This window comes from Marasmius oreades, chromosome 4 (assembly GCF_018924745.1).
Source record: "Marasmius oreades isolate 03SP1 chromosome 4, whole genome shotgun sequence".
Taxonomy (NCBI): domain Eukaryota; kingdom Fungi; phylum Basidiomycota; class Agaricomycetes; order Agaricales; family Marasmiaceae; genus Marasmius; species Marasmius oreades.
Window position 1 is genome coordinate 2,936,483 of NC_057326.1, and position 22,885 is coordinate 2,959,367.

Genomic DNA, 22,885 nt, shown 5'->3' on the forward strand with positions numbered 1-22,885 from the left:
TCCTGGTCGTTTGTATGCAGGAGCCGTGAACGTAGGGGTGAAGACTGCCAAAAAATGAAGCATTTGTGTAGAGATAAATAAAAGACCATGGCTCAAGCGCTCAAGCGCTCAAGCGTGGCAATTTGTTCCAATTTGTTCCCCGTCGGCCCCTATTAGCATGTTTGCCATACCATCCCTCCTTGAACCACCTACAAAATCCGTTCAGCGAGAAGAGTGCTCAAAGATACATAAGCAAACATATAGCAGACAAGCTCATATCGTCTCCTATGCAATGAGGGAACCTTCCGGCTTTCCTGCCCTCAACCTCATCTTTTCACCCGGTGAACAAGAATCTAAGCGGGACGGTTATACAGCAAAGCGGCCGAACTATCGCGATGTGACATGCCATCTTTCCAACGCATCGTTGGGTAGTTCGTTACTCGACACTCCAAGCTCATGGTCGCTCCTCGAGTCAGTAAGCCATGCTTTGCTCGGTACGTCGCGGCATCAGTACTTCTTTGTTGATTTTCGAGTTCCCACTGATACGCTGCTTTCAGGATGGTTGGTGTACTATCAGAACGGTTTCATGCACCGAAACGTCAGTATCAGGAACGTCGTCCGACTGGAGCCGGGGCTAGAAATGAATACAATCGACATTATTGATCCTTTTTCAGGAATTGATACAAGCTCCGAGCTCGAAGAAGTGCGCAAGGCCGTACGGTCACATATAACTGAGATCAAGAGGCTGGTCAAGCTGGGGATCACCAGCGAATGCAAGGGTATCTTGGTAGATGGCGATATGGCCGCCAAATGGAAGACCTATGTTGACAAAGACCATGACTCTCACTCACCGTCAGTTAGTGGAATCTTCGATTAGCATGGCAGAACTTACAATTGTCAAATCCCGACAGGCCCGGGGTACTGAAGAATTCATGTCCATCAATCTCCTGAAGGCTACACTACGCGGCCGTGGCTATCTACAATCTCCTGTGGATGACGTGCATTCGTTCTTCTGGGTAACATTATGGGCGGTAATGTTCAACTCTCACAATGAAAGCTCAAGGTCAGAAGATGAGCTTTGGGCACGAGGCCTGTGGGCGGAACGCGCCCTACATAAGACACTTATGCTACCGCAGCTTAAAACTTCACTACGAACAGGAAAGCTCAGCCCGATCGCAGGACAGTTGACTCCATTTCTGGGCCAGTGGTTTTCCCGCATTGAAGCGTTACAAGAGGATTGGGACACAACCAGAGGAACTGACTTCCAAGATAGGAAGGAATGGTTTACCACACATTTCCACCTATTTGCTTACCGTGGCATACGCGAGTCATTAGAGTTGATCCTGCAGTACCGAGAGGAGTTGGAACATAAATCGTTCACAACCCCACCCTGATTGCCTTCGTTTGTATTCTGTTTACTTGTAAGTCCATATGTTTTCGGTTTGATTTTGTGTCAAAGCTTCAATATACAATGTAAATACTACTATAGAATGCTGCACTATAGAACCCCGCGTTTCCAGCTCGCAAGTCCCAAATGACAATCCAGATGATGGAATATCTATATCTTCATGAATGGTTCAAATATCGATGTCAAGGATACCGGCTTAAAGCTGATCGAGAACCATCTCCCTTAGGTGAACACCTTACCAGTACCACCTCAGACTCGTAACGGTCCAACCGAATTAGCTGCTGTTAGCTGCTTGGTTAGATGGCGTTCGCGGGTTCCCTTCTACCGCATCGTGAGGAGACTCTATGGCTGGCACGAGTACAGGAGGCGATCGTCGTTGCGTTGCTACGTTCCTTTTCTTCATGTCGGAATAAGGACTTTATTTCCCTAACGTTGGGACGGTGATTGAAGTGTATTCGGGAGATTGAAGTCACCCGAGTTCATTTGACCTTTCTGAATTGTCGTACAAAAGTGAAGTTTGGAATAACATAGTGGTCAGTCCTTGTGCGGCATTAAATGTTGAAAATTTGAACACCCACCTAACCATGTCTCTCAACAAGCCTAACTGATATAACGCTGCAGTCGTTTTTCTCCCTGGTATCTGTGCAGGAAAGCGTTTCGGACGTTCGACGGTTTGAATGGCGATATTTGATGTCGCCGAAGAACCCGATTATGAGACAGTAGGCCAATTAAGAGTTTGGCTGATGAGAGCATCGATGTGGTTACCTATAAGACCGATAGCCGCAAAGTTTCAAGTGGGAGATAGTAGTCATGGGATGAGGAAAACTCGGAGTGCAACGTTCATCAAGACCGCCAAAAACTGACCCATAAAATTAAAGATGAGCCTTTGCCGGATACAGGTCGATTTGTTCTTGTTTGTTCCCGAACAATGTGGATTCCTCCTTCAAGAACCCACCTAACACCTACAAAATTCGTGTTCTCAAAGGTACTCATCAGCAAACATAGCAGACAAGCTCGTCTCCTATACAATGAGGGAACCTTCCGGCCTCCTTGTTTTCAACTTCATCTCTTCACCCGCTGAACAAAAATCTAAGTGGAACGGTCATACAGCAAAGCGGCCGAACTATCGCGAAGTAAGACTGCTTCAGCGACCATACCATTTCTCCCCGGGCCTTCCCCGAGAGACGGCCGTGGAGAATCCAGGCGTCGAGGAGTCGATAAGCCTCAGAACTTGGGAATGGCGGGGGAAAAGCAGAGAAATTCGGCCCAGTGCCGCCCTTTTCGCTACCCGTCGACTACTCGTGAATGAGAGTACCGTAGTAATATCCGAATAGGCCTATTTCTCGGCGAGTCTAGATGGGCCAACGTCGTTCTGGCGTTCTTCATGCCAATCGTGTCGCGTGTAGGCTTTACTTCAGTATTTGGAGGCGCGCATAAGGTACGGAGTAGCGTTGACGGGCATTCTTCTCAAAAAGCGTTTATTGCTTTTGAAGAATCTTTGCGTGATTCGAACTCTGCGCAGTGTCGTGGGGGGGGTCTGTGATCATGCCAATATGGTAGTAGTACCATGTATGAAAAAGAAAGAAAATAGATGAGTGACGAAGACCAACCATCGGAAGCACAGAGAATTACTTACATGAGTCAGGGAAATGTTCTTATTGGTATCATTGACATAAAAAAAAAGATATACTCAGAGGAGGCACGAAGGAGGTGAAAGAGGAAAAGAAGCGCTCAGCTTCATGCTGCCCCGATCGCCATGGCCCCGACCGGTCGCCCCAGCCGGTGTTTGGTGACCTGTTACGATCAGTCACAGCGTTACTCTACAGAACCCTCGGAGTCGTCCTTGACCACCTGTAAGGCATTTTCTTCATTCAGCGCGAACATTGACCTCAAAAACACTCAACAAAGCGACATATAACAGACAATCCATTATGACTGGCTGAACCTCGGTACCTTACAAGGAACCTTCATCGCATAGCACGACGCATTGTACTTTAGGCGGTACATCGGACGAAACGCAAAGCCAAGGCACGGTCATGATGGAGTATCGTCGAAAAGAGATTGCGCACAACGCTTTTGAATTGGATGCTCCCCATATCTCACACATGCTCTCACCAAAACAGTTGAAAGTCAACTCTCGGCCAGAGGATGTCAAGTGCTTCGAGGCCGCAAAGAGGTGTTGCAATTTTTGGTCGATGACCCCTTCTTTAGGCATGCACTTCGAACAGCTGTCAATTCTATTTCCTTTTCTATACCCGACTGGCCTACTACAGACACCGAGAAGGAATGCTACCATCTTCTCGCTACGTTTCTGAATAATTGCATCAAACACTGTAACTGCGCCATAAATGGCGCTCAAAGCTCTGGAAAGTATGAGGACGTTCCCGAAATTGCCTGTCGACTGTACCGTAACCTCCGATATGTGAAGTACGACGACGCGAAACCCTTGATGCTATATTGTGGAGGTGGCCGCGGTTTGGAAGAGGGACAGCAGTCGGGATGGGGTGCCGCGACAGACAAATGGAGATACCAGTTGAAGTAGGACCTTCGTGGCACAAGATCTTGCCTCAAGCGGCTCTGTACTGTTTGTTCAAAGCAAGCCCCTCTCGTTCATGGTCGCTTGTCTTCGGATTCAATACTGTCGATAAAACCTTACCATCTCTTATTTTCCATCGCGGTGGTTGCATCCCTTCAACAGATCTGATCCTTGCTACAGACCCAGGACGGAAAGAGGCATATCGACTGATCCTCACGATGACTGAGGATTACCACGCTGGCTTTTGCTGCTTCTCCACCGACGAGGAGTACGCAATTTCTGGTCGCCAAGGCGGCCCGACATTGACGGTTCAAGTGCAGAAGAAACTGCATCACTCGCTTGGTGTCTGTACTCGTGGAACCCTTGTTATTGTATCGAAGGTGCGACAGCGCCATTGGATCCACACCAGCTCTTGTAGCTGCCACTCAGACGTCGTCAGTCAGGCTAGCGAATACACCATTGTCAAAAGACTGCCCAGCAACGGCTCAGCCAAAGACTGGGAGCAAGCGCAAATAGGACGGGGATCATGGGACGACCTCACGGAAAATCCTCGCACAGTTACGCCGCTCTTGACGTGTTTCTCGTTAACTGTAACTGACAATTCATTGCAGGTTCTTTGCACCCCCCAATGCTTCAGAACTTGCAGAGATTGCACTAACTTGTACATTGAACTACTGAAGTATTGGACTTCCTTCTTTTCTTTTGACGAACTTGCCTTTAACTAGGTTCAGCCGCACCTGGGCTTTCGAATTCGGTCAATCGCACCTGGGATAAAGGTGCACGGCTTCAAGGGTAGGCTTAGCGAAAGCGACTTGGAAAGTTATTCTTGCGATACGTTCCTTCTCAAGTTCTGTTGGCCGGATGATCTCCCAGGGTCCGTCAAAGGCGACTCCTCACTGCTACTTCCGGTATCTTTGGCACTCGCTCTCATATTCTTTCCTATACAATGACGGAACCTTCAGGTCTCCTTGTTTCGAATCGCATCTTTTTACCTGGCGAAGAAGAATCTCAATACAAGGATGTATGGGTGGGAAGTGTGGTAGAGAACAAAGTGGTATCACCCCAAGGCCGAACTATCGCGAAGTCGCATGCCATCTTTTTGCTGCGGTAGGTAGTACGTTGCTCGCCACTCCTTGAATCGGTGAGCCATGCTTTGCTCGGTACGCGGCGGCATCAGTACTCCTTCGAGTTCGCACTGATGTGTTACTTTCAGGATGGCTGGTGTACTACCAGAATAGTTTCATGCACCCAGATGTCAGTATCGGGAATGTCCTCCGACTGGAGCCTGGGCCAGCAATGAAGACAATCGACATTATAGATCCTTTTTCAGTAACAGATGCATCGCTGAAAGAGCATGAACAAGTGCGAAATGCCATCGCTGGTACACGGAATGAGATCAAGGGCTGGTCAAAAAGCTGGGGATCAGCAGCGAATGCAAGGGTATCTTGATAGATGGCGATATGGCCACCAATTGGAAGATTTATCTTGACAAAGACCATGACTCGCACTCACCATCAGTAAGAGGAATCCTCGACCGGCATTGGGCAGCTTACAATTGTTGAATACTGACAGGGTACTGATGGATTCATGTCCATGGATCTCCTGTGGGCTTTTGAAGACGGTCTTGAATATTTGCAATCGCCTGTGGATGACATACATTCGTTCTTCTGGGTAACTTTATGGGCAGTACTGTTCAATTATCACAATAAAGGTTCAAGATCACGAATGTAGATTTCAGGACGAAAGCGGTGGGCAGAACGCGCCGCAGTGAAAGAAGATATAGCAAGATTATTTTTTTCGTTCACCCATCCCCGAAGCCCGATTGCAGAACAGCCGAACTCATTCCTATCCCAATGGCTCTCTCAAAATGAAGCGTTACAAGACGATTGGTACCTTGCCAGAAACTCTGCCGATCTCCACGACAAGAAGGAATGGTATATCACACACTTCGACCTGTTCGCTTACCGCGGTGTATGCGAAACATGGAGATTGATTCTGCAACACCGCGAGGAGTCGGATCATTCAAAACCCCCAACCTGACTTATCGCTTGCTCCGGAACCTCCAACGCCTGCATCGTCGTTCTTGCCTCATTTCGCTCTCATGGGAATCCTTCTGACTGCTGCTTTGTGTTTTGCGGCTACTGGTTTTGATAGGCGTTCAAGTTTTTACACCTGGACGGGGTTCCTGGCACCTCCTACCATTCAATTCAATCTCCCCATTAAATTGGGGGGGTGCACGGACGGAACGGCCTGATCTCGATTGTATTTCGATGGACTTGTACATCGCGGAGGTGGAGGCCTGGTCTCCTCACAGACGATTGTGCTGTGCTCCGTGTATCTTTCACCTCGCCTGTTCCTATTGTAATTCAGACATAATTGTTGCCATTTTAATAATTCTATTGTACACGGAAGTCCTATTGTAGTTTTTGTTTATAATAAGAACTATTTTGGGTTTCGCAGAGAGGCTGCGTCTCCTAGCGGGAAGAATGTTATTTATCGGATAACGGCATAACGCCGAACGTTGTTCGATTCGTACCACCACCTCACTACCCGCCTCCATGTCTGATTCTACCCGACCTCGGACGCCTGAATTGGGTATTCGCAGAACTACTCCTCCTCCTTCTCCTCCTTCTCCAGAATTCAACGAATCAGGTCAGTTTTCTGCGCTTGCTATCTTTTACTCTGTTTGTCAACATCAACTTTTGCGCGTCCACAGACGCAAGACTATCTCGAAAGCGCGAGCGCGAAGTCTCTTTGGAGCCTGTAGGGAACCCGTCATCAGCTACAGTCCGTATCTAGATCCATTAGCTTCGTTGTATCATGCGACTAAAGTATTGTTTCTGTTTCCTCTTTCTTCACACATCAGCAGGGCCTTGAAGGAACTTTAGGCTCTGAACAAAAGGAATCGTGGGCACCAGCAAAAAAGAATCGAATTCATCTAGGCTCCACTGCAGAAGAGGATGATCTGGATTCACGATCCAGGTCTCATTCGCCACCATTGAGTACCTCGCCCCCATACGAGATGAAGATCAAGGTCCGGCAAATAAGCCAAGGGGTGGAGGATCTGAGTTGGAAGAACCTTCGGCAAGGGCAGAATGAGCAGGTTACCGAATCTCAGGAAACGTCGATGACCACAGACCCCGACGTGCAAACTAATCAAGAGAACAAGCAGGAGAGCACAAGTTCGGACAAGGTTGTTTCAAGCCTGTCCGCCCCTCCTGGGAACGACCCAAATGCATCGCATCGCGACTCGGAGACAGATAACGGAGAGAAGGATAAGGGTCTCAAGCGGAAATTCATCGAACGTGGGACGAGCGCAGGCCCGCAGGAAGGAGACACGCGAGACAGCTCTGCAGAGTCTACGAAGCGACAGAGGGATGACTCTGAGAACGATGATAATCCTCGAGAGACCAAGAGACTCACACCGCCTCCAGAAACCGAGAAGGTTTCTGCGTCGTCTCCTACCACTACAACGGCCCCGAAACCAGTACGTCTTTTCACTCAATCTGACTGGAAACATCGATCATCAAATCATCTCGTAGGGAGGTTTCATGGCCTACGCATCTACAAGTTCTCCGTTTGCAGCAGTTAAAGGCCAAAATATCTTTGCCGCTTCCAAATCCCCCTCCCCAAAACCACCGTCTACGTCTGCCAGTGACTCAACCTCAAAACCGCTCTCCACATTGTACAAACCTCCTGAAGAATCATCAACATTGACGACTCCGGCTAAACGATCAGGTTTCGAAGCATTTGCTTCTTCAACTGCTCCCTTCACTAACGTGACCAGATCAAAATCACCTTCTATCGGCTTACCCTCCTCCTCCAAATTTGGGCGAAGTAAATCACCCGTAGGTTCTAGTAGTGCCTTTTCGGCATATGCCAGTGGAGGGATGCAAGGGTTCGCATTGCCTCCCCCCCAGAAACGAGCGAGAGCTGGTTCACCTGGGTCGTATAGCTTGTTGGAACGAAATTCAAGCGCGGTTGTTTTTGCCCTCGGAGGCGGTGACAGTAATCAGGATAGTCAGGATAGTGGGGCTGAGGATGAACGAACTCATAGGGGATTATCTTCGTTCGGGGAGAAATTACGAGCGGGGAAGGATGATGATGAAGGTTCAGGAGGGGAAGAGGATGGTTCAAAAGTGCATCTGACGGAACAAGAAGGTGCATTTGCCTATGTTTTTGTTTTCTCACTAACTTAACTGTTGTTGATGCTGAACATTCTAGTCACCACTGGCGAGGAAGAGGAGGAAACTATTCACCAAGTCAGAGGAAAGCTATTCGTTTTGGCAGATGGTACATGGAAAGAAAGAGGGACTGGGCTTCTCAAACTCAATGTCCGTGCCTCGGATGGCGGGGGCGCTCGATTAGGTGGGTATCTTTCGTCCAGCGGTTTAGTTTTTCGTCGCTGACTCCGTTTGGCCGGAAGTAATGCGTAAAGAGGCTGTCTATACAGTCATGCTCAATATTACCCTCTTCCACGGCATGCGTTGCATTTTGGCACAAGATCCTCGGTATCTTAGATTCAGTGCGATCGAGAACGGTGCAACGACGCACTATAACCTCAGAGTAAGGATATATCACACACTTCTCCCTTCCGTATGAACTGTCTTTTCATTTTTACTTTTCAGTTAGCCAATGCCAAAATCAGCAAGGAACTTTTGGAGGAGATACACGGGAATCTTCCCTCTGTATAATGACTACCCTCTTCCATGTATACACACGACGTAAAACAAACTGGACGATCTACGGGGTAGTACTACGGCTTTTGTTGACGATTATGTGAATCACTTTGACCCTACTCAAACTGCAATAGCCAAGAATACCCTAAACGTTGCAATGATCTGACTTTCCGAGAGGGAGATCTCGTTCTCCCCTCTTTCGTTCACCGTCTCGTTACACTTGCACGGCAGTCGAACCAAGTTTTTCTTGGTTTTCTCTTATTTGGACGATAGTAAAAGAAATGAAGTGTATTCGAGAAATATTGGAAATATATACTATGTATCAATGCTGAATTGATACTAAAATGCAGTACATCCAGATGGTGACACGTTACATGAGAACTTGAACTGACGCGAGTCGGAACCTCTCCTTTTTCCAAGGACCTCTGCTGGGCACTATCGACGCATGTCCAAAAACAAAGTATAGGACAATCATACTACTTCCTTTGGGTTCCCTTTTTCAGCCGGCTTGTAAATGGACAGTACGTCTCTTCTGTACGGGGTGGTAGCAGTGGCGACCTTTTCCGTCATATCTGTGAGTGTTTCGCTCGGTTTCCACTCTCGCTTTCGTATATGATGAAATCCAGTTTTTCATCCTTGTTCTTCGAGCCCGAGTAGAGATCCATCCCTGTCGGTTGGGTTGCGCGTCGAGGCTACGACGACAAAATCTGGGCCGAGGGCTTGTTTTTTGCCCTCTTTTCTGAAACTTTTCTGTTCTCTCTCGTTCTTGGTCGTCGCGATGGAATGCGACTAACACGAATCTCTGTTTTTATCTTCCTCAGCTGTACACCGTTCTCGTCGTATGGTCACCAGCTCCCATTATAACTCGTGATTCAGAAAAGAAATACCGGTCCCATGCTTCACCCACCACACCACGACCTCTCACTCCCTTAGAAGACCCAAGTACAGTCAAATTAACGGTTGTCATTCCCGCCTACAACGAAACCGAACGGTTACCTGCGATGTTGGGTTCTGCGGTTGACCATCTCATGTCGTTGAAGAAGAAACGAACATTTGAGATTCTTATTGTCGATGACGGTTCCTCCGATGGGACTTCTGCAGCATCTCTCAAGCTAGCTGGAAAATACCCTAACTGCGACATCCGAATCGTCACTTTGGAGAAGAATCTCGGAAAAGGCGGGGCGGTGAGGCATGGAATGTTGTTTGGTGGTGGGGAGAGGCTTTTGATGGCTGATGCGGACGGTGCGAGTCGGTTCGAGGACCTCGAGTCACTTTGGGAAGAGATGGACAAGATTGCGCCGGGTGGTGCTCCTGGGGTTGTCGTTGGAAGTAGGGCTCACCTTGTTAAAACGGAAGTGGTGGTGAAGGTAAATGAAAAGACATATTCTATTCCAGCAAGTGCCAGAGAAAGTTAACTTTTTTTCTTCTTTTAGCGGTCACTGTTGCGTAACATCTTGATGTATGGCCTACACACCACCCTGCGCATCGTCGGTGTCGGTCACATCCGGGACACCCAGTGTGGGTTCAAGCTCTTTTCTCGGTCGGCTGCTCAACAGATTTTTCCTGCACAACATCTTCCGACGTGGATATTTGACGTTGAGTTGCTACTTCTCGCCAAACAGCTCGGGATTCCAGTCGCTGAAGTTTCTATTGAATGGCATGAGGTGGCTGGCAGCAAGCTTAACGTTTTTTCGGCTTCGCTTCAGATGTTACGGGATCTGCTTATTGTGAGGTTTAATCATTTGCTGGGGAGGTGGAAGGCTACTCCGGTCAAGAAGAAGGTGGAATAAGTGTTGGTTGTATTTATGAGGCGTACCGATAAGAATGATTGCTCTCGATATTTATACCCCGTCCAAGGATCTGCACGTTCGTCCGCGGTCAGTAGATAAGATAACGCTGATATATAGGACCGAGCCGACGTGAACCTTGGTCACGACCTGTGACCTTGCACCTCATCATCTTCTCGATATTCACGTTGTATCCAATCAATTTTCTAATGGAGAATTGGAGAACGGAGAATCGAAGTTAACACATTGCAAAACTGACCGTAAGGCTTGTTGAAACTGTTCCCAATTAGATTTGACGTATCTCAGGCTCGACGAAGTATTATCGCAGTGTTCCTTTCGACCTTCGATTCAGATTGCACGAGTGCAGGAATTTTGGGCGGACATCTATCTGCGTGATATGATCCTCGGATCCTGAAGCTGTTGGAGTGGACATTGAATACTGTTCCTGGGCGAGAGGTTTCCTCGGTATACCCACAAGAGGTAAATCATACCTCCTGATATTACCCTGTTTTGTCTCGGTATTATTATTATCTCTGTAGCTTGCCTGTTCAAGGAGAGCCTAAAATTTACAAGCTCGCACTTTCAGCCAAATCCGAAGAACAAAGTACTGTCGGCATTCCCTGTTGCCGATATACAAGTTAGTCAAGAGAGGTCGAGTGGCACAAGGGAAGCCAATATCGACCTCCAAGGTACGGACACGCCATAATGTTGTTGACCTACGGGAAATGGACTCCAAGAGTTCATCAGGCATCCGGCGGCCGCTAATAAGGTTTTAAATATGGCGGGAGTTACTCTACGGCACGAGTCCGACTTCAAGATTCAAGAAATCTTTTCTGCTTTGAACCTACTCGTTTGGTCTCTATTTGCGTTGAGGAACGGTTTATTCCCGGGTTATGTACGAAGATGATCCGGTCCAGAGGTGGAATATTTCCATCTGATGCCTGGGTTCCCAACTTTCTTTCTACGACAGATTGGGAAAAATTGAACCAAGTTATAGTCTCCAACCTTTATTGTCGACGTCTGATCGTTCCGCAAAAGTATCTATAGAAACGTGGGGATGGGCCGGTTGTTCGTAACGGAGGCACCCCAAAAAGAGGCACGCATCTGGAACGACGGTTCATGGCATACAAGTAACGTATTGGATCCTTCTCCCTTCCGAACAGACACTAATGAACATCGTAGTTGCGATTGAGGATTCCCATTCGTTAAGATCCATAAAGTCCATATGCCCGACTTTTGTCCTTACGGTCTACCTTGTTCACCGATGATCTCCCGCAAGACCGTACTCTGTCTTCTCTTCGTTGGATCGATTGTATTCACTTGTGAAGCGGCTTTTGATTTGTATGCGATCCGACCGCTACTTCGATAGATCGAGCAAGGGCCTCGGCGAATGAATTGACCATTCTAGCGGAGCCATATTCGCTCCCAAGCGGCGCAAAACTTACACCAGGACTGCCTGCGACACCGTGCTTGGAAAAAGAAAAGCATCATGCAAAGGTAGCCTCGATCAAATCTATACTTACTAATGCTTCGCTCCACCACTTATACGAGGGTAGTCCAAGTCGTTTGACACCATGAGACTGATTCACTGTCATTTGAATAAGTTCTGGATTGCGGAACCTCGTATTCGCAGAATATCCAGACGGCTTTGAAGCAGATCTCGGATAATCATTGACAAGACAATTCAACTCACTAGTCTGTATGATTTGGGATCAATCTTTCCATGTTCAAGTGACTGGCCTCGATCAATGATCTACTAGATTGGGTTACTCTGACCCTCCTGGACAACAACCATACAGACAGCTGGCCTGGACGGATGGCAGCACTCCCACAAGCGCAACAACGTGAACTTGCATACCAAGCCGCTGTCGAGGGTATCGTTCTCCTCAAGAACGATGGTGTCCTTGCTCTCAAATGCTCAATCAAAAAAGTCGTCGTGATTGGGCCTTGACCTTGGAATGAAGCCACCACGCACGTCGCAGATGCAGTCGGACTGTAACAGTGCCGCTCCATTCCTCATCAGCCCACTTTCAGCATTCCAAACGCAGGGTTCAACGTAATCCTCGGCCAAGTAACGAATATCAGCACAAACTCGTATTCCGGCTTCTCAACTGCGTTGGCTGCTGCCAGATAATCCGATGCAGTACTCTATTTGGGCGGAACCGACAGCAACTTTGAAAATGAGGCTCTTGACCGCTTCAACATATCGTCGCCCGGGAACCAGCTAGAGCTCGTCAGCCAGCTTGCTGGCGTTGGGAAACCGTTTATTGTGCTGCAAATGAGTGGGTGGACAGAATGATGGTTCTTCGCTCAAGGCAAATGCCAAGGTGGGTACCAGCCGACATATTCTCTTTCCCGTTCATGAACTGGCATTTATTGCTCATATCTAGGTCAACGCCCTCATCTGGGGAGGCTACCCAGGTCAAAGCGGAGGCGCAGCTCTCGTAAACATCACCGGTAAACAAGCGCCTGCAGGTCGACTTCCTCTCACCCAGTATCCCGCTTCCTATATCGATCAGGTTGCATTCACTGATATGGCACTTCGCCCATCGGCCACAAGTCCTGGACGAACTTACAAGTGGTATACTGATGAAGCTATATTCCAGTTCGGGTTCGGTGTCCATTACACTACCTTCAGCTTTACTTGGACTCAACAGTGTAAGTAGTTATAGAATATTGTTTCCCAGGTACACTGCGGATGTAGGCGGAAACAAGCTTACTGATACTAGGCTGCCATTGTACAAGCATAAAATTTCCAAGCGAAGGCTACGGTAGAAGGGGATGTATTATGTCTCCTGCAGCGGGTGGGCCGACCTTTTCGTCCATTAGTGACTCAAAATCTGAGTTACCAAAGGTCATGCCAGAGCACAGTCAAAGAAATTGACATACGCGAATCAATGAGATGATGGAGTCGGCGCATTGGACTTCAAGTTAGGCAAGACTTCTACTGATGTTTTCCCACGAACGCTCCAAGAACATGCACACGACCCATGTACGACGCGTTATGTGAGAGAATTGCCATGTTACGGCCAGCTCAGGCGAGAAGGCAGAGAATAACAATATTTTACTACGTTTGAAGTACTGTACATACACTCAGACTGAAGGATACGGTGTTAAGGAGTTTCGGCCGTCGCACCCAGGGGCCAGCAAGCGTCGGCGTAATCGGAAGCAGAAGCAGGCACGGGAGCTGTCATCCGAAAAAGGCAGGTGCTTGTTTCCGTCTCCTTCGGTAGACACTCAATCTTCGAACCACCATTTCCATTTCCCAGTCTTCCGTGGCACGCATCACCCCCTTATTAGACCTGTTAATACAGTAACTGCCGCCATTCTAGCGTTGGTATCACGTCTATGTCCCGTCCCGCTCGTGCCATATCGACGTAGAGCAAAGATCTCTGTTACTTTCGCTTCACCGACCGCAGACTACTCCAAAATCCGTCTCAACTCAGAACAGTGTGGATTTCCTGTCGCACTCCTACGCGCCTTACAAACTTTCAAGATGCGTGCTCAGGTTGTATTCAACAAAAACTTGGACACTGAGGTTTTCGTTGAACATGTCACGATGTCCAATGTTTATGGCAAAAACAAAGTGTTTGCCTGTATATTTGCTATGCGACGCCTTAGACCTCAGTTTTCGCGGATTAACCGGGGAAATAACTGGTCTATGATTAATCGCATAGGTTCTTGAACAAGAGTCACAGGGAGAGCATTCGGGCACCCCTTCAAGGGCAGGGGTCTGAGGGTTCTAGTTGAATTCTTGCCTTAGTTTCTTCTCGCATTGGCGTCGTCTGATCCTTGCACAGAAAAAGTTTACCTATACAACGGGGGCCGATTGTTCACACCTTCCTCAAAATACCTAGTCTCCCCCATGGCTCACAGGTAACGTGTTGGATCCTCTTCTTTTAAACTTCTCACTGATTTAATTCATCAGACTTGACGAATTTTCCGATCGAAGGACGGTGCCACTGGGCAAGACGCTTGGAGTCATATGCTCGGCTGCGTCGAGGAGTATATTAAACAACTCTGACCTTACAGCCTGGCACCTTGTTCACCAATGATCTCGCACAAGGGCGTACTCTCTCTTCTCGTCGTTGGATCAATTGTACTCACCTCTGACGCGGCTTTCCCGGACTGTGTCAATGGCCCTCTAGCCAAGAATCTAGTATGCGACCCAACCGCTGCTTCGATAGATCGAGCAAGGGCCTTGGCGAATGAATTGACCGTTCCAGAACTCATTCAAAATACAGTGAATCAGTCTCCTGGAGTCAGTCGTCTCGGACTACCCCCGTACAACTGGTGGAGCGAAGCATTGGTAAGTCGAAAGTTGATTAAAGGTTCACTTGAATGACGCTTTTCCCTTTCAAGCACGGTGTCGCAGGCAGTCCTGGTGTAAGTTTTGCACCGTTTGGAAGCGAATTTGGCTCCGCTACATCTTTCCCTGCTCCCATTACGTTGGGCGCCGCCTTCGACGACGAACTCGTAAACGCAGCCGCAACTGTAATCAGCACCGAGTGTCGTGCTTTCAACAACGTCAACCGGTCAGGACTCGACTACTTCACCCCAAATGTCAATCCCTTCAAAGATCCTCGCTGGGGTCGCGGTCAGGAAACCCCCGGTGAAGATCCTTTCCATATCGCGCAATACGTCCTCCAGTACGTCACAGGGCTGCAAGGAGGTGTTGCTCCCAAGCCGTACGTCAAAGTTATGGCGGACTGTAAACATTGGGCTGCCTATGATCTCGAGGATACTCCGAGTGGTATCACGCGACATACCTTCGATGCTCAAGTTTCTCAACAGGACCTGGCGGAATACTATTCTCCCCCTTTCCAGAGTTGCGTTCGTGATGCTAAAGTTGGCTCGATCATGTGCAGCTATAACGCTGTGAATGGAGTTCCTTCATGTGCCAACCGATTCTTACTACAAGATTTGGTCAGGGATCTGTGGGAGCTTGGGGAGGAACAATGGATCGTCTCTGATTGTGGGGCGGTTGATGATATCTTTGATACACACCACTTTACCAACACCATAGTGAATGCCACTGCTGTGGCCTTACGTGCCGGGACTGACATCGAATGCGGAAATGCATATTCGCAAAACCTCCAGACGGCGTTGAACCAGTCGCTTGTTTCTGAAGCCGATCTTAGGCAATCGCTGACAAGACAGTTCAACTCGCTAGTCCGGTGTGTTATGGATCAATCTTTTCCATCTTCAGGTAACTGACCTCCATCAATTATCTAGGTTGGGCTACTTTGACCCTCCTGGCCAACAACCGTACAGACAGCTGGCCTGGACAGATGTCAACACTCCGCAAGCGCAACAACTTGCATACCAAGCCGCTGTTGAGGGTATCGTTCTTCTCAAGAACGACGGTGTCCTTCCTCTCAAGTCCTCGGTCAAGAAAGTTGCTGTGATTGGGCCTTGGGGTAATGCCACCAACCAAATGCAGTCGAACTATAACGGCGTCGCTCCATTCCTTATCACTCCGCTTAAAGCTTTCCAAAACGCAGGGTTTAACGTAACCTTCACCCAGGGAACAAATATCAATACGAACTCGAACTCCGGTTTCTCAGCTGCGTTGTCTGCTGCCAGACAAGCCGATGTAGTATTCTATTTGGGTGGGATCGACGGCAGTATCGAAGGTGAGAGCCGTGACCGGTCCAATATATCGTGGCCCGGGAACCAGCTAGACCTCGTCAGTCAGCTTGCTGGCGTTGGGAAACCGCTTGTTGTGCTGCAGATGGGTGGTGGGCAGATTGATAGTTCTTCGCTCAAAGCAAATGCCAAGGTGGGTAGATTCTCTTCCCCGTGCGTGAACCGGCATTTATTTATTACTCATATCTAGGTCAATGCCCTCATTTGGGGAGGCTATCCAGGTCAAAGCGGAGGCGCAGCTCTCGTAGACATCATCACCGGTAAACAAGCGCCTGCAGGTCGACTTCCTCTCACCCAGTATCCGGCTTCCTATATCAATCAGGTCGCATTCACTGATATGGCACTTCGCCCATCGGCCACAAGTCCTGGACGAACTTACAAGTGGTATACTGGTGAAGCTGTATTCCAGTTCGGGTTCGGTCTCCATTACACTACCTTCAACTTTACTTGGGGGACTGGCGCGGGCACGTACAACATTCAGACTCTGGTCAGTGCGGCGCAGGCATCTGGTGTTACGCATGTCGATCTCGGCACTCTGGATACTTTCAAGGTGTCTGTGAGGAACACCGGCAAGGTGACATCGGACTACGTTGCGCTCCTGTTCTCTCGGACCAATGCCGGACCATCACCTGCGCCGTTGAAAGAGTTGGTGTCGTATAGCAGAGTGAAGGGGATTCAAGCTGGTCAGAGCGCTACTGCTGAGCTGAAGGTTACGCTTGGAGCTATTGCAAGGACTGATGAGGAAGGAAACCGGGTGTTGTATCCTGGGACGTACGAGTTGCAGCTCGATACTGGAAGTGTGATAAAAAAGACGATTACCCTGACTGGGACGGAAGCGAAACTAATTGCTTGGCCGAAGGTTTAGACTTCCTGAAATTACTCGCTCTGTGTATCAAAGTAGTTTTCTATTCCTGTTTAACTGGTTGCATTGGATTTGAAAAACGTGCATCTAAGCCAATGGAAGAACGTCAGTAATTGTTGAATGAAGGTAGGTCTGACTGTAGTTGAAAAGGATAGCAAGGTATTTGATCAATGTGGTATATACAATAATACATTTCGGGGTCGAAATACGAGTGAACATGGGACGAACGCTAAAGCGGTCAGGGTATCGACAGCGAAACACTCGAGTTACGGTCTAGGGAAGGATTCCTCCGAGGATACCTCCCAAACCGCCAGAGCCACCACCGAGAACTCCTCCAAGAAGTCCACCTAAAGTTGCATTAAGGATATCACTCAAACCGCCTATACCTCCGTTGCCGCTGACAAGACCACCGAGCAACTGACCAAGGAGGTTTCCGAGGCCACCTAACCCACCAGCACCGGAGCTGGTACCTGATCCTGTTCCGGTCTCGCTACCAGTCTGGCCATTCTGCTGGCCGTCAGTGGTACCGTTTTGACCAGGCTTAGACCCCGAGTCCGTAGTGGAACCCGTTTGACCGGTCGGGTCCGTGCCTGTAGTGGTGCTATTCTGACCAGTCTGCCCAGTCTGCCCGTCTGAAGCGGTACCTGTAGAACCAGTTTGACCCGTCTGCCCGTCGGTAGATGAGCCAGAATCAGAGCCGGTCGGTCCGCCTTCAGTCGTGGTCGAATTGTCACCGGGAGTTGATGTTGGTGTCGATGTTTGATTCTGGGGGTGGAGTTCAACATGTAAGGCACTATCCGTAGAGAAACCCATAAAACAGTACTCACAGTCTGGGTGTCATCAAACCCACAAGCTGAAATTGCCTTCCGTCCGTCCGTGGCGACGTTGTTCAACTGGTTCAAAGCGTCTTCGACACCAGGTTTAATAGTTTTGTCGTCCCTGTGGACGGTTTTTCCTCTTTCAGTAAACCCGATCTAGAACAAGCAATGGGACGCTCAACAAAAAAAAAACTCACGTTTGGACAGATTGGAGTGCAGCCTGGGCAGCGGAGAAGCCCTTGCTAATTTCATTCTGGGCTTCTGTGGAGGGCGTTTGTTTCTGCATCAGAGACGTTACGAGGGATTTTAGTCCCTCTGTCGCGCCTTTTATTCCGGTTTGTGCAGCTGTCAAGGCAGATGCGACCTTTGGATCGCTGATTGAAAAGGATTGATCAGATGAATAAATTTACCTTTGAAGAGACTTACGCAGGTGTGCCGCCGCTAACGAGTTTGTCTACTGCTTGTGCGGCAGCAGAAATGCTTTGGAGTGTTTGAGTGCTAGCTTGAACACATTCCGTGTTGTTGCTGGTTTGACGAGGGTATAATGGGGCTAAAGAACACAGTGAGTCGTTAGTTGAGCAAGAAGAAAATCTGGAAAGTGTCCGTACCGGCGTGGATTTGTACAGAAGAGATCGCGAATAGTAGCGCGAAGATGCGAGTGGCGAGAATAGCCATGATTTAACAATAGTTTAGACAAGATCAATCAGTGAGCGAGGGGTATGATCCAGCGATGCAAAGACACCAGGTCGATAGAGAGTGACGAATGGAAGGAGTGAACGATTGGGAATACAAGACGATGGAAGAGCACAATCGATGGCAGGGTATTTATACAGCCTTGAAGTTCCGTTGGAGCAAGAACCCCGTTGAGTTTTTGATGGGTGCCATAGTAGCGTTTGAAGTCAATTTGGAGTGCGTGCGGGTACGAGTAACGCCATCGTTTCTGCCCAAGTGGATATCCCATCATGCCTAATGCCTGAGCGCTGAGCCTCCAGAGTCCAGAGTCCTTCGCTCTCACAGGATTTTATGAAACATAAACACAACATACAGTACTTCTGTTGCGCCGGATTTGTGCACGGGATTCTTTGCAGCCTCCCTGGGCAGAATATTGAATGTTCCAGTCGCCGCGGTCTCGCTTTTCCTTGACCAGAGCCGTAATAATAAATATGTAGTGGAGTAGTTTTGAAATACGATGGAGCGCAAAGCTCTACCGTCTGGAAACCTTGTGGAAACCTGTGGGTATTTGAAGCATGTTGGAGCCAGATGTCGGCATTTTGTATGTAAGGGGAAGGGGACGAGAATGTCTGATTTGCAGAGTCCGAGAGGTAAGGCTCGCAGATCGCTGGAGAATGGTGTCAAAACGACGCTGAAGATGGCCATAGTAGATAGCTATCAGGTCAAGCTGCGTTCCGGTATGAATACTAGAACAAGTCACACCTGAGTAGTGTAATCCTTCTAGAGCACGCACAGCTACTCTCAGTCAACTGTCCGATAGAATCAACCTGTCCATTCACTCCGATTATCCTTGGAAAAGGGTCATGCCGTTCTGATGCGGTCGCGATGTTGACCTCCGCTATGGAGGTGAGAACCATCACAGGAACCGACATACGAAATTCATCCCTGCGTTTAATGGTTTTGGTTTGGTTAAAGTTTTCGCGACTGCTCAAGCGCTCGTGACTGAGCCACGATGCCCGAAGAGACCGAGAACAGCGGACTTGGATCTGCTTTGATATGAATTTGGATGTTGCCATTATAATTACGCTACTCTACAGTCTACAGATGTAACTTCATGTAAGGATGTCGTTGTCTATGTCCGAACGTTGAGGGTCAATCACCACAACACTGTTCAATATTGCCAACATTCGAGGGTGAGCATTTGTGTCCTTCAAAAAAAATACCACAGACTCAATCATTGCTCACCAGACACACCAAGCACGGTCGGTGATGACCGGGACCATCCCCATCCCCGTCCCCACGGGGAACTTGAAGGCTCCCTTCGGTTTCGGAAAGTGGTGCAGAACTGCAAGTTTCAAGGTCAGCTACCTGTCCTATCAGACTAACATGATATAAGGGCTCACATCACAGCCAAAACTAAGGAAGTCGCAATGTAAACAGTAAAAAGGAACGAAGGACTCGAGAATTTCATCGTTCTTGTGGAAAGAATACTCGCTTGCAGCGGGTACGAATAGGAAGGACAGGGGAATTGGGAAGATGAATATGTGTGGCATCGAGTCGGACTTCTTATAATCTCCAAGAACAGCCTCACTGAATAGTCCGAGTCAAGGAGATTTCTTCTTAGTAGTGATACATCGAGGTAATTCCGCTATCTCCACAGTTTCTGGATTAGCATACAGAATCTTTCTGGAGTCGTCCTGGGTTTCACAGCTAGAGTGGTTGAATGCAATTAGGGTTGACAATGAAACGTTGAACAACGACGGACCGTCGCACATGCCGCCGGGGAATGCCGAATCCGACAGCTGTCCGCCGCCACCTGTTGCCACCGCCACCCCCCGAAAAACGAGTACGTCCTAACAAGAACGAGTTCAAGGACAACTTGCACAAGCTATGTCAAAAAGCGATAAAATTCTGCCACGGATTCCCAGCCTCCGCCACGCCACTAACTCAGGCTTACCCGTGAGAGTGCCTGACCCAGGATTTTCGATCTCTTTGATGGTTGGGTCTGGTGGAAGGAAAAGACTTTCAGCGGTCGGCACCTAGTACCCAAATTTAACCCAAAATCTCGAAAGAGGCGTACAACAACAAGCCCGCAACGGTAAACCTACAAGAAGGTCGATGAACACCGTCGCCGGGAACAATGAGCCAGATCTCAGATACGACTAGCCACGTATCCGTAGAAGATAACGTATTTGAAATACAGTGCCACCTTTCAAGGGATAATAAAAAAGTGGACCGTGTTGACTACTTGAGAGCTGAAGAATCGCCGCGACAGCTGAATGAGTGTTTCAAAATAGATATGTCGCTACATCCGGCGTACTATTTTTTTACATCATAACAAGGGCACTGAGCGAAGGATACACGGACAAAAATAAATCATTGCCCCGAAAAAAACAAGGAATCTATGACGCCGAGTCTTCTACCAATGTACTGCCACGTTTTAGGTCGTTAGAATTGCAAGTCGCGACGAATGCCTTGGATCTCCCAGATGAGTCCCATAACGAGCGTTGGAGATATACAAGGATTATCAACAGCGTCGGATATATACCCTAATCATGACATCAGACAGACCCCGCCTAGGAGAGAATACAGACGTGCCACCAACTGGATACTAGCGGCGGTGAAAATTTGTTGAACTACTTCACCAGCCAAGGTTGGCGGAGGAGATACAAGTCCCAGAACAAGCTGCACAATCTAATAAGGTCATTAGACGAGATATTGCGCATGAAATTCCGGTTTTGATGCTCACCCAGAGTATCGAATAAATAACACCGGATTCAAGAAGCAGAACAAAGATTTTCTCAGTCCGAACTTGGTGTTCACATTTCCTGAGATATCTCGCAACGGCTTGGCGGTAGCACCTACGCATGTGGGGCGGCGTTCCAGAACTAGTCAAGCCATAACAAGTAGAGACACACATACCAGAAATTGTAGCCAATTACAATGGTCCCGGCGATGTTGGTGGCCATCGATAGACTATAGGCAGTGATCTGAATCGAATTGCACGTTCCCGGGTTGATGAGGGGCCAGTCGTAGAGCACGTAACACCCCAAAAACGCAAATGAACACACTGTAACGGGAAGGTTTTATCAGAGAGTTAGTAAGTAAACGAATTTGTTTACGAACTTGTCGTTCCAACGAGTAGCAATAAAGGAATATAAATAAGTTTCCGATTGATCACACACAGCGCCCAAGTCCTCCAGAATACAATCGTATCCCCGATTACGATCTAGATTGGCCATATATCCCGTGATTTAACTCGGAAACATTGAGAGTTGCAAGTCGTCTGACCTCGAAGGGAACAATGACAGTTAACACACTGGCCAGATGTTTGTATTTCTGGGCATACACCGCATGTTTACTGGCGAGAGGCTGTCCAACGTCGTTGACGAGAATATCTTGAATGCCAGCCATGAAAATGGCCATGTTACTCCAAAAACAAAAACTTGCCATGACGAACATCGTCGTAATGGCCAGCAGGAGTCCCATCTTTGCTTTGTTGTTGCCTTCTCTACGGCTAAGTAGTAAAAAACACAAGTGAGTAAACGGTAGAAAGAAGGAGAAGAAGGATATACCATAAAATCACGATACCGACGAAGAACAAAATCACATAAACACCTAAACGAGTTTTCGACATCGGGCAATTGTCACCCTTAGGATGTGAAGGACGCACCATAGAGAAGGCCTGTGACCAGCAAATTAACCAAGCTCAACATCATGCTAATGCCGAGCTCTGAGAGAAATTGTGAGTCAGGGGTGACTGTTGCCATTTCCATGAATGTTCGAAGGTGTTCGAGGGCACAGATTTTAAAATGAAAAACATTCAATTTATACCTGAATAAAAAGTGGGAGGGTCAATCAGGGTCACCAAACGACAGCCACGGTTGTTCCAATTTTTTCTGAGCAGACCCTTGTCTTAGTATGTAACACGTTAATCTGGAGGGAAAAAAAACATCTTCGGTTCCGTCATGATCGTTATTGTGACAAGTGGGGAAATGCGATCTGGCCGTTATTCGTTAGTGCCGGTAGACTAACCACTCCGTCTTTAACGATATGCCATCCTACAGGCATAAACCATCGACCATATCTGACATGAGACGAAAACATGGATTGAGCTTTGAGATCGGGCTAGTGGTTACCGAATATCTGTGATGAGAGGAAGTTCTTCCCATTTGACTGATAAGCTATTCTGGTTTATACTTGAACGCCCTCGAACGCTCCCGAACGCTCTCTGTCTGGAAGTCTAGGTCCGGACTGATGAAGGGTCAATGAGCGGATATAGCAGAGGTAAACCACACTGCGTACCACCATAGGGAAGAAAGAGTTTCCTGTAACTTATAAGCTCGAACGCCCTCAATCAATTACTGGTCCGAAACACCCGATCCGCGCGTACGTGCGCTGACAGAGAAGACAGGAAAAGCTTCTCCTTTAGAACGGAGCACCAGTAGGCTAAGCAGTCCGCAGGGAGTTGTTGGTTTTGAAAAATGGAAATAGC

The 22,885-nt window shown here is 48.2% G+C and overlaps 8 protein-coding genes across 9 annotated transcripts; 5 read left to right on the forward strand and 3 right to left on the reverse strand.

Moving 5' to 3' along the window:
- Window positions 1-157: 157 nt before the first annotated feature.
- E1B28_007762 (uncharacterized protein) lies at window positions 158-1,373 on the forward strand (the record flags this gene model as incomplete). Its single annotated transcript, XM_043152534.1, has 3 exons — window positions 158-473; window positions 537-835; window positions 891-1,373. The coding sequence occupies 3 exons, from the start codon at window positions 158-160 to the stop codon at window positions 1,371-1,373; spliced, it is 1,098 nt and encodes a 365-aa protein (XP_043010620.1).
- A 2,513-nt stretch (window positions 1,374-3,886) lies between these two features.
- E1B28_007763 (uncharacterized protein) lies at window positions 3,887-5,963 on the forward strand (the record flags this gene model as incomplete). Its single annotated transcript, XM_043152535.1, has 9 exons — window positions 3,887-4,480; window positions 4,535-4,602; window positions 4,797-4,831; window positions 4,886-4,977; window positions 5,035-5,083; window positions 5,137-5,285; window positions 5,339-5,440; window positions 5,496-5,594; window positions 5,655-5,963. The coding sequence occupies 9 exons, from the start codon at window positions 3,887-3,889 to the stop codon at window positions 5,961-5,963; spliced, it is 1,497 nt and encodes a 498-aa protein (XP_043010621.1).
- A 439-nt stretch (window positions 5,964-6,402) lies between these two features.
- Window positions 6,403-8,832, forward strand: E1B28_007764 (uncharacterized protein). The gene is made up of 7 exons (XM_043152536.1): window positions 6,403-6,575; window positions 6,640-6,710; window positions 6,793-7,410; window positions 7,466-8,084; window positions 8,148-8,291; window positions 8,350-8,489; window positions 8,552-8,832. Exons 1-7 carry the CDS (start codon window positions 6,482-6,484, stop codon window positions 8,615-8,617), a joined length of 1,752 nt encoding a protein of 583 aa, XP_043010622.1. The 5' UTR covers window positions 6,403-6,481; the 3' UTR covers window positions 8,618-8,832.
- Window positions 8,833-8,971: 139 nt separating this feature from the next.
- E1B28_007765 (uncharacterized protein) lies at window positions 8,972-11,279 on the forward strand. The gene is made up of 5 exons (XM_043152537.1): window positions 8,972-9,176; window positions 9,424-9,969; window positions 10,036-10,649; window positions 10,696-10,869; window positions 10,929-11,279. Exons 1-3 carry the CDS (start codon window positions 9,117-9,119, stop codon window positions 10,390-10,392), a joined length of 963 nt encoding a protein of 320 aa, XP_043010623.1. The 5' UTR covers window positions 8,972-9,116; the 3' UTR covers window positions 10,393-10,649; window positions 10,696-10,869; window positions 10,929-11,279.
- A 2,338-nt stretch (window positions 11,280-13,617) lies between these two features.
- Window positions 13,618-16,959, forward strand: E1B28_007766 (uncharacterized protein). The gene is made up of 6 exons (XM_043152538.1): window positions 13,618-14,134; window positions 14,190-14,265; window positions 14,318-14,698; window positions 14,752-15,566; window positions 15,625-16,171; window positions 16,229-16,959. The coding sequence occupies exons 3-6, from the start codon at window positions 14,441-14,443 to the stop codon at window positions 16,901-16,903; spliced, it is 2,295 nt and encodes a 764-aa protein (XP_043010624.1). The 5' UTR covers window positions 13,618-14,134; window positions 14,190-14,265; window positions 14,318-14,440; the 3' UTR covers window positions 16,904-16,959.
- A 95-nt stretch (window positions 16,960-17,054) lies between these two features.
- On the reverse strand, window positions 17,055-19,361 carry E1B28_007767 (uncharacterized protein). Its single transcript, XM_043152539.1, has 6 exons — window positions 19,153-19,361; window positions 18,327-19,081; window positions 18,145-18,268; window positions 17,916-18,092; window positions 17,728-17,839; window positions 17,055-17,665 (listed from the first exon to the last, which is right to left on the reverse strand). Exons 2-6 carry the CDS (start codon window positions 18,391-18,393, stop codon window positions 17,174-17,176), a joined length of 972 nt encoding a protein of 323 aa, XP_043010625.1. The 5' UTR covers window positions 18,394-19,081; window positions 19,153-19,361; the 3' UTR covers window positions 17,055-17,173.
- Window positions 19,362-19,542: 181 nt separating this feature from the next.
- Window positions 19,543-19,861, reverse strand: E1B28_007768 (uncharacterized protein; the record flags this gene model as incomplete). The annotated part of the gene is made up of 3 exons (XM_043152540.1): window positions 19,543-19,557; window positions 19,636-19,735; window positions 19,794-19,861. 3 exons carry the CDS (start codon window positions 19,859-19,861, stop codon window positions 19,543-19,545), a joined length of 183 nt encoding a protein of 60 aa, XP_043010626.1.
- Window positions 19,862-20,654: 793 nt separating this feature from the next.
- On the reverse strand, window positions 20,655-22,048 carry E1B28_007769 (uncharacterized protein). Of its 2 annotated transcripts, none has more exons than XM_043152542.1 (7): window positions 21,966-22,048; window positions 21,682-21,907; window positions 21,517-21,619; window positions 21,313-21,460; window positions 21,140-21,251; window positions 20,996-21,084; window positions 20,655-20,939 (listed from the first exon to the last, which is right to left on the reverse strand). In XM_043152542.1, exons 1-7 carry the CDS (start codon window positions 22,025-22,027, stop codon window positions 20,918-20,920), a joined length of 762 nt encoding a protein of 253 aa, XP_043010628.1. In that variant the 5' UTR covers window positions 22,028-22,048; the 3' UTR covers window positions 20,655-20,917. The 2 variants fall into 2 exon arrangements, with proteins under 2 accessions (XP_043010628.1, XP_043010627.1); XM_043152541.1 differs by having other exon boundaries at window positions 20,989-21,084.
- Window positions 22,049-22,885: the final 837 nt, after the last annotated feature.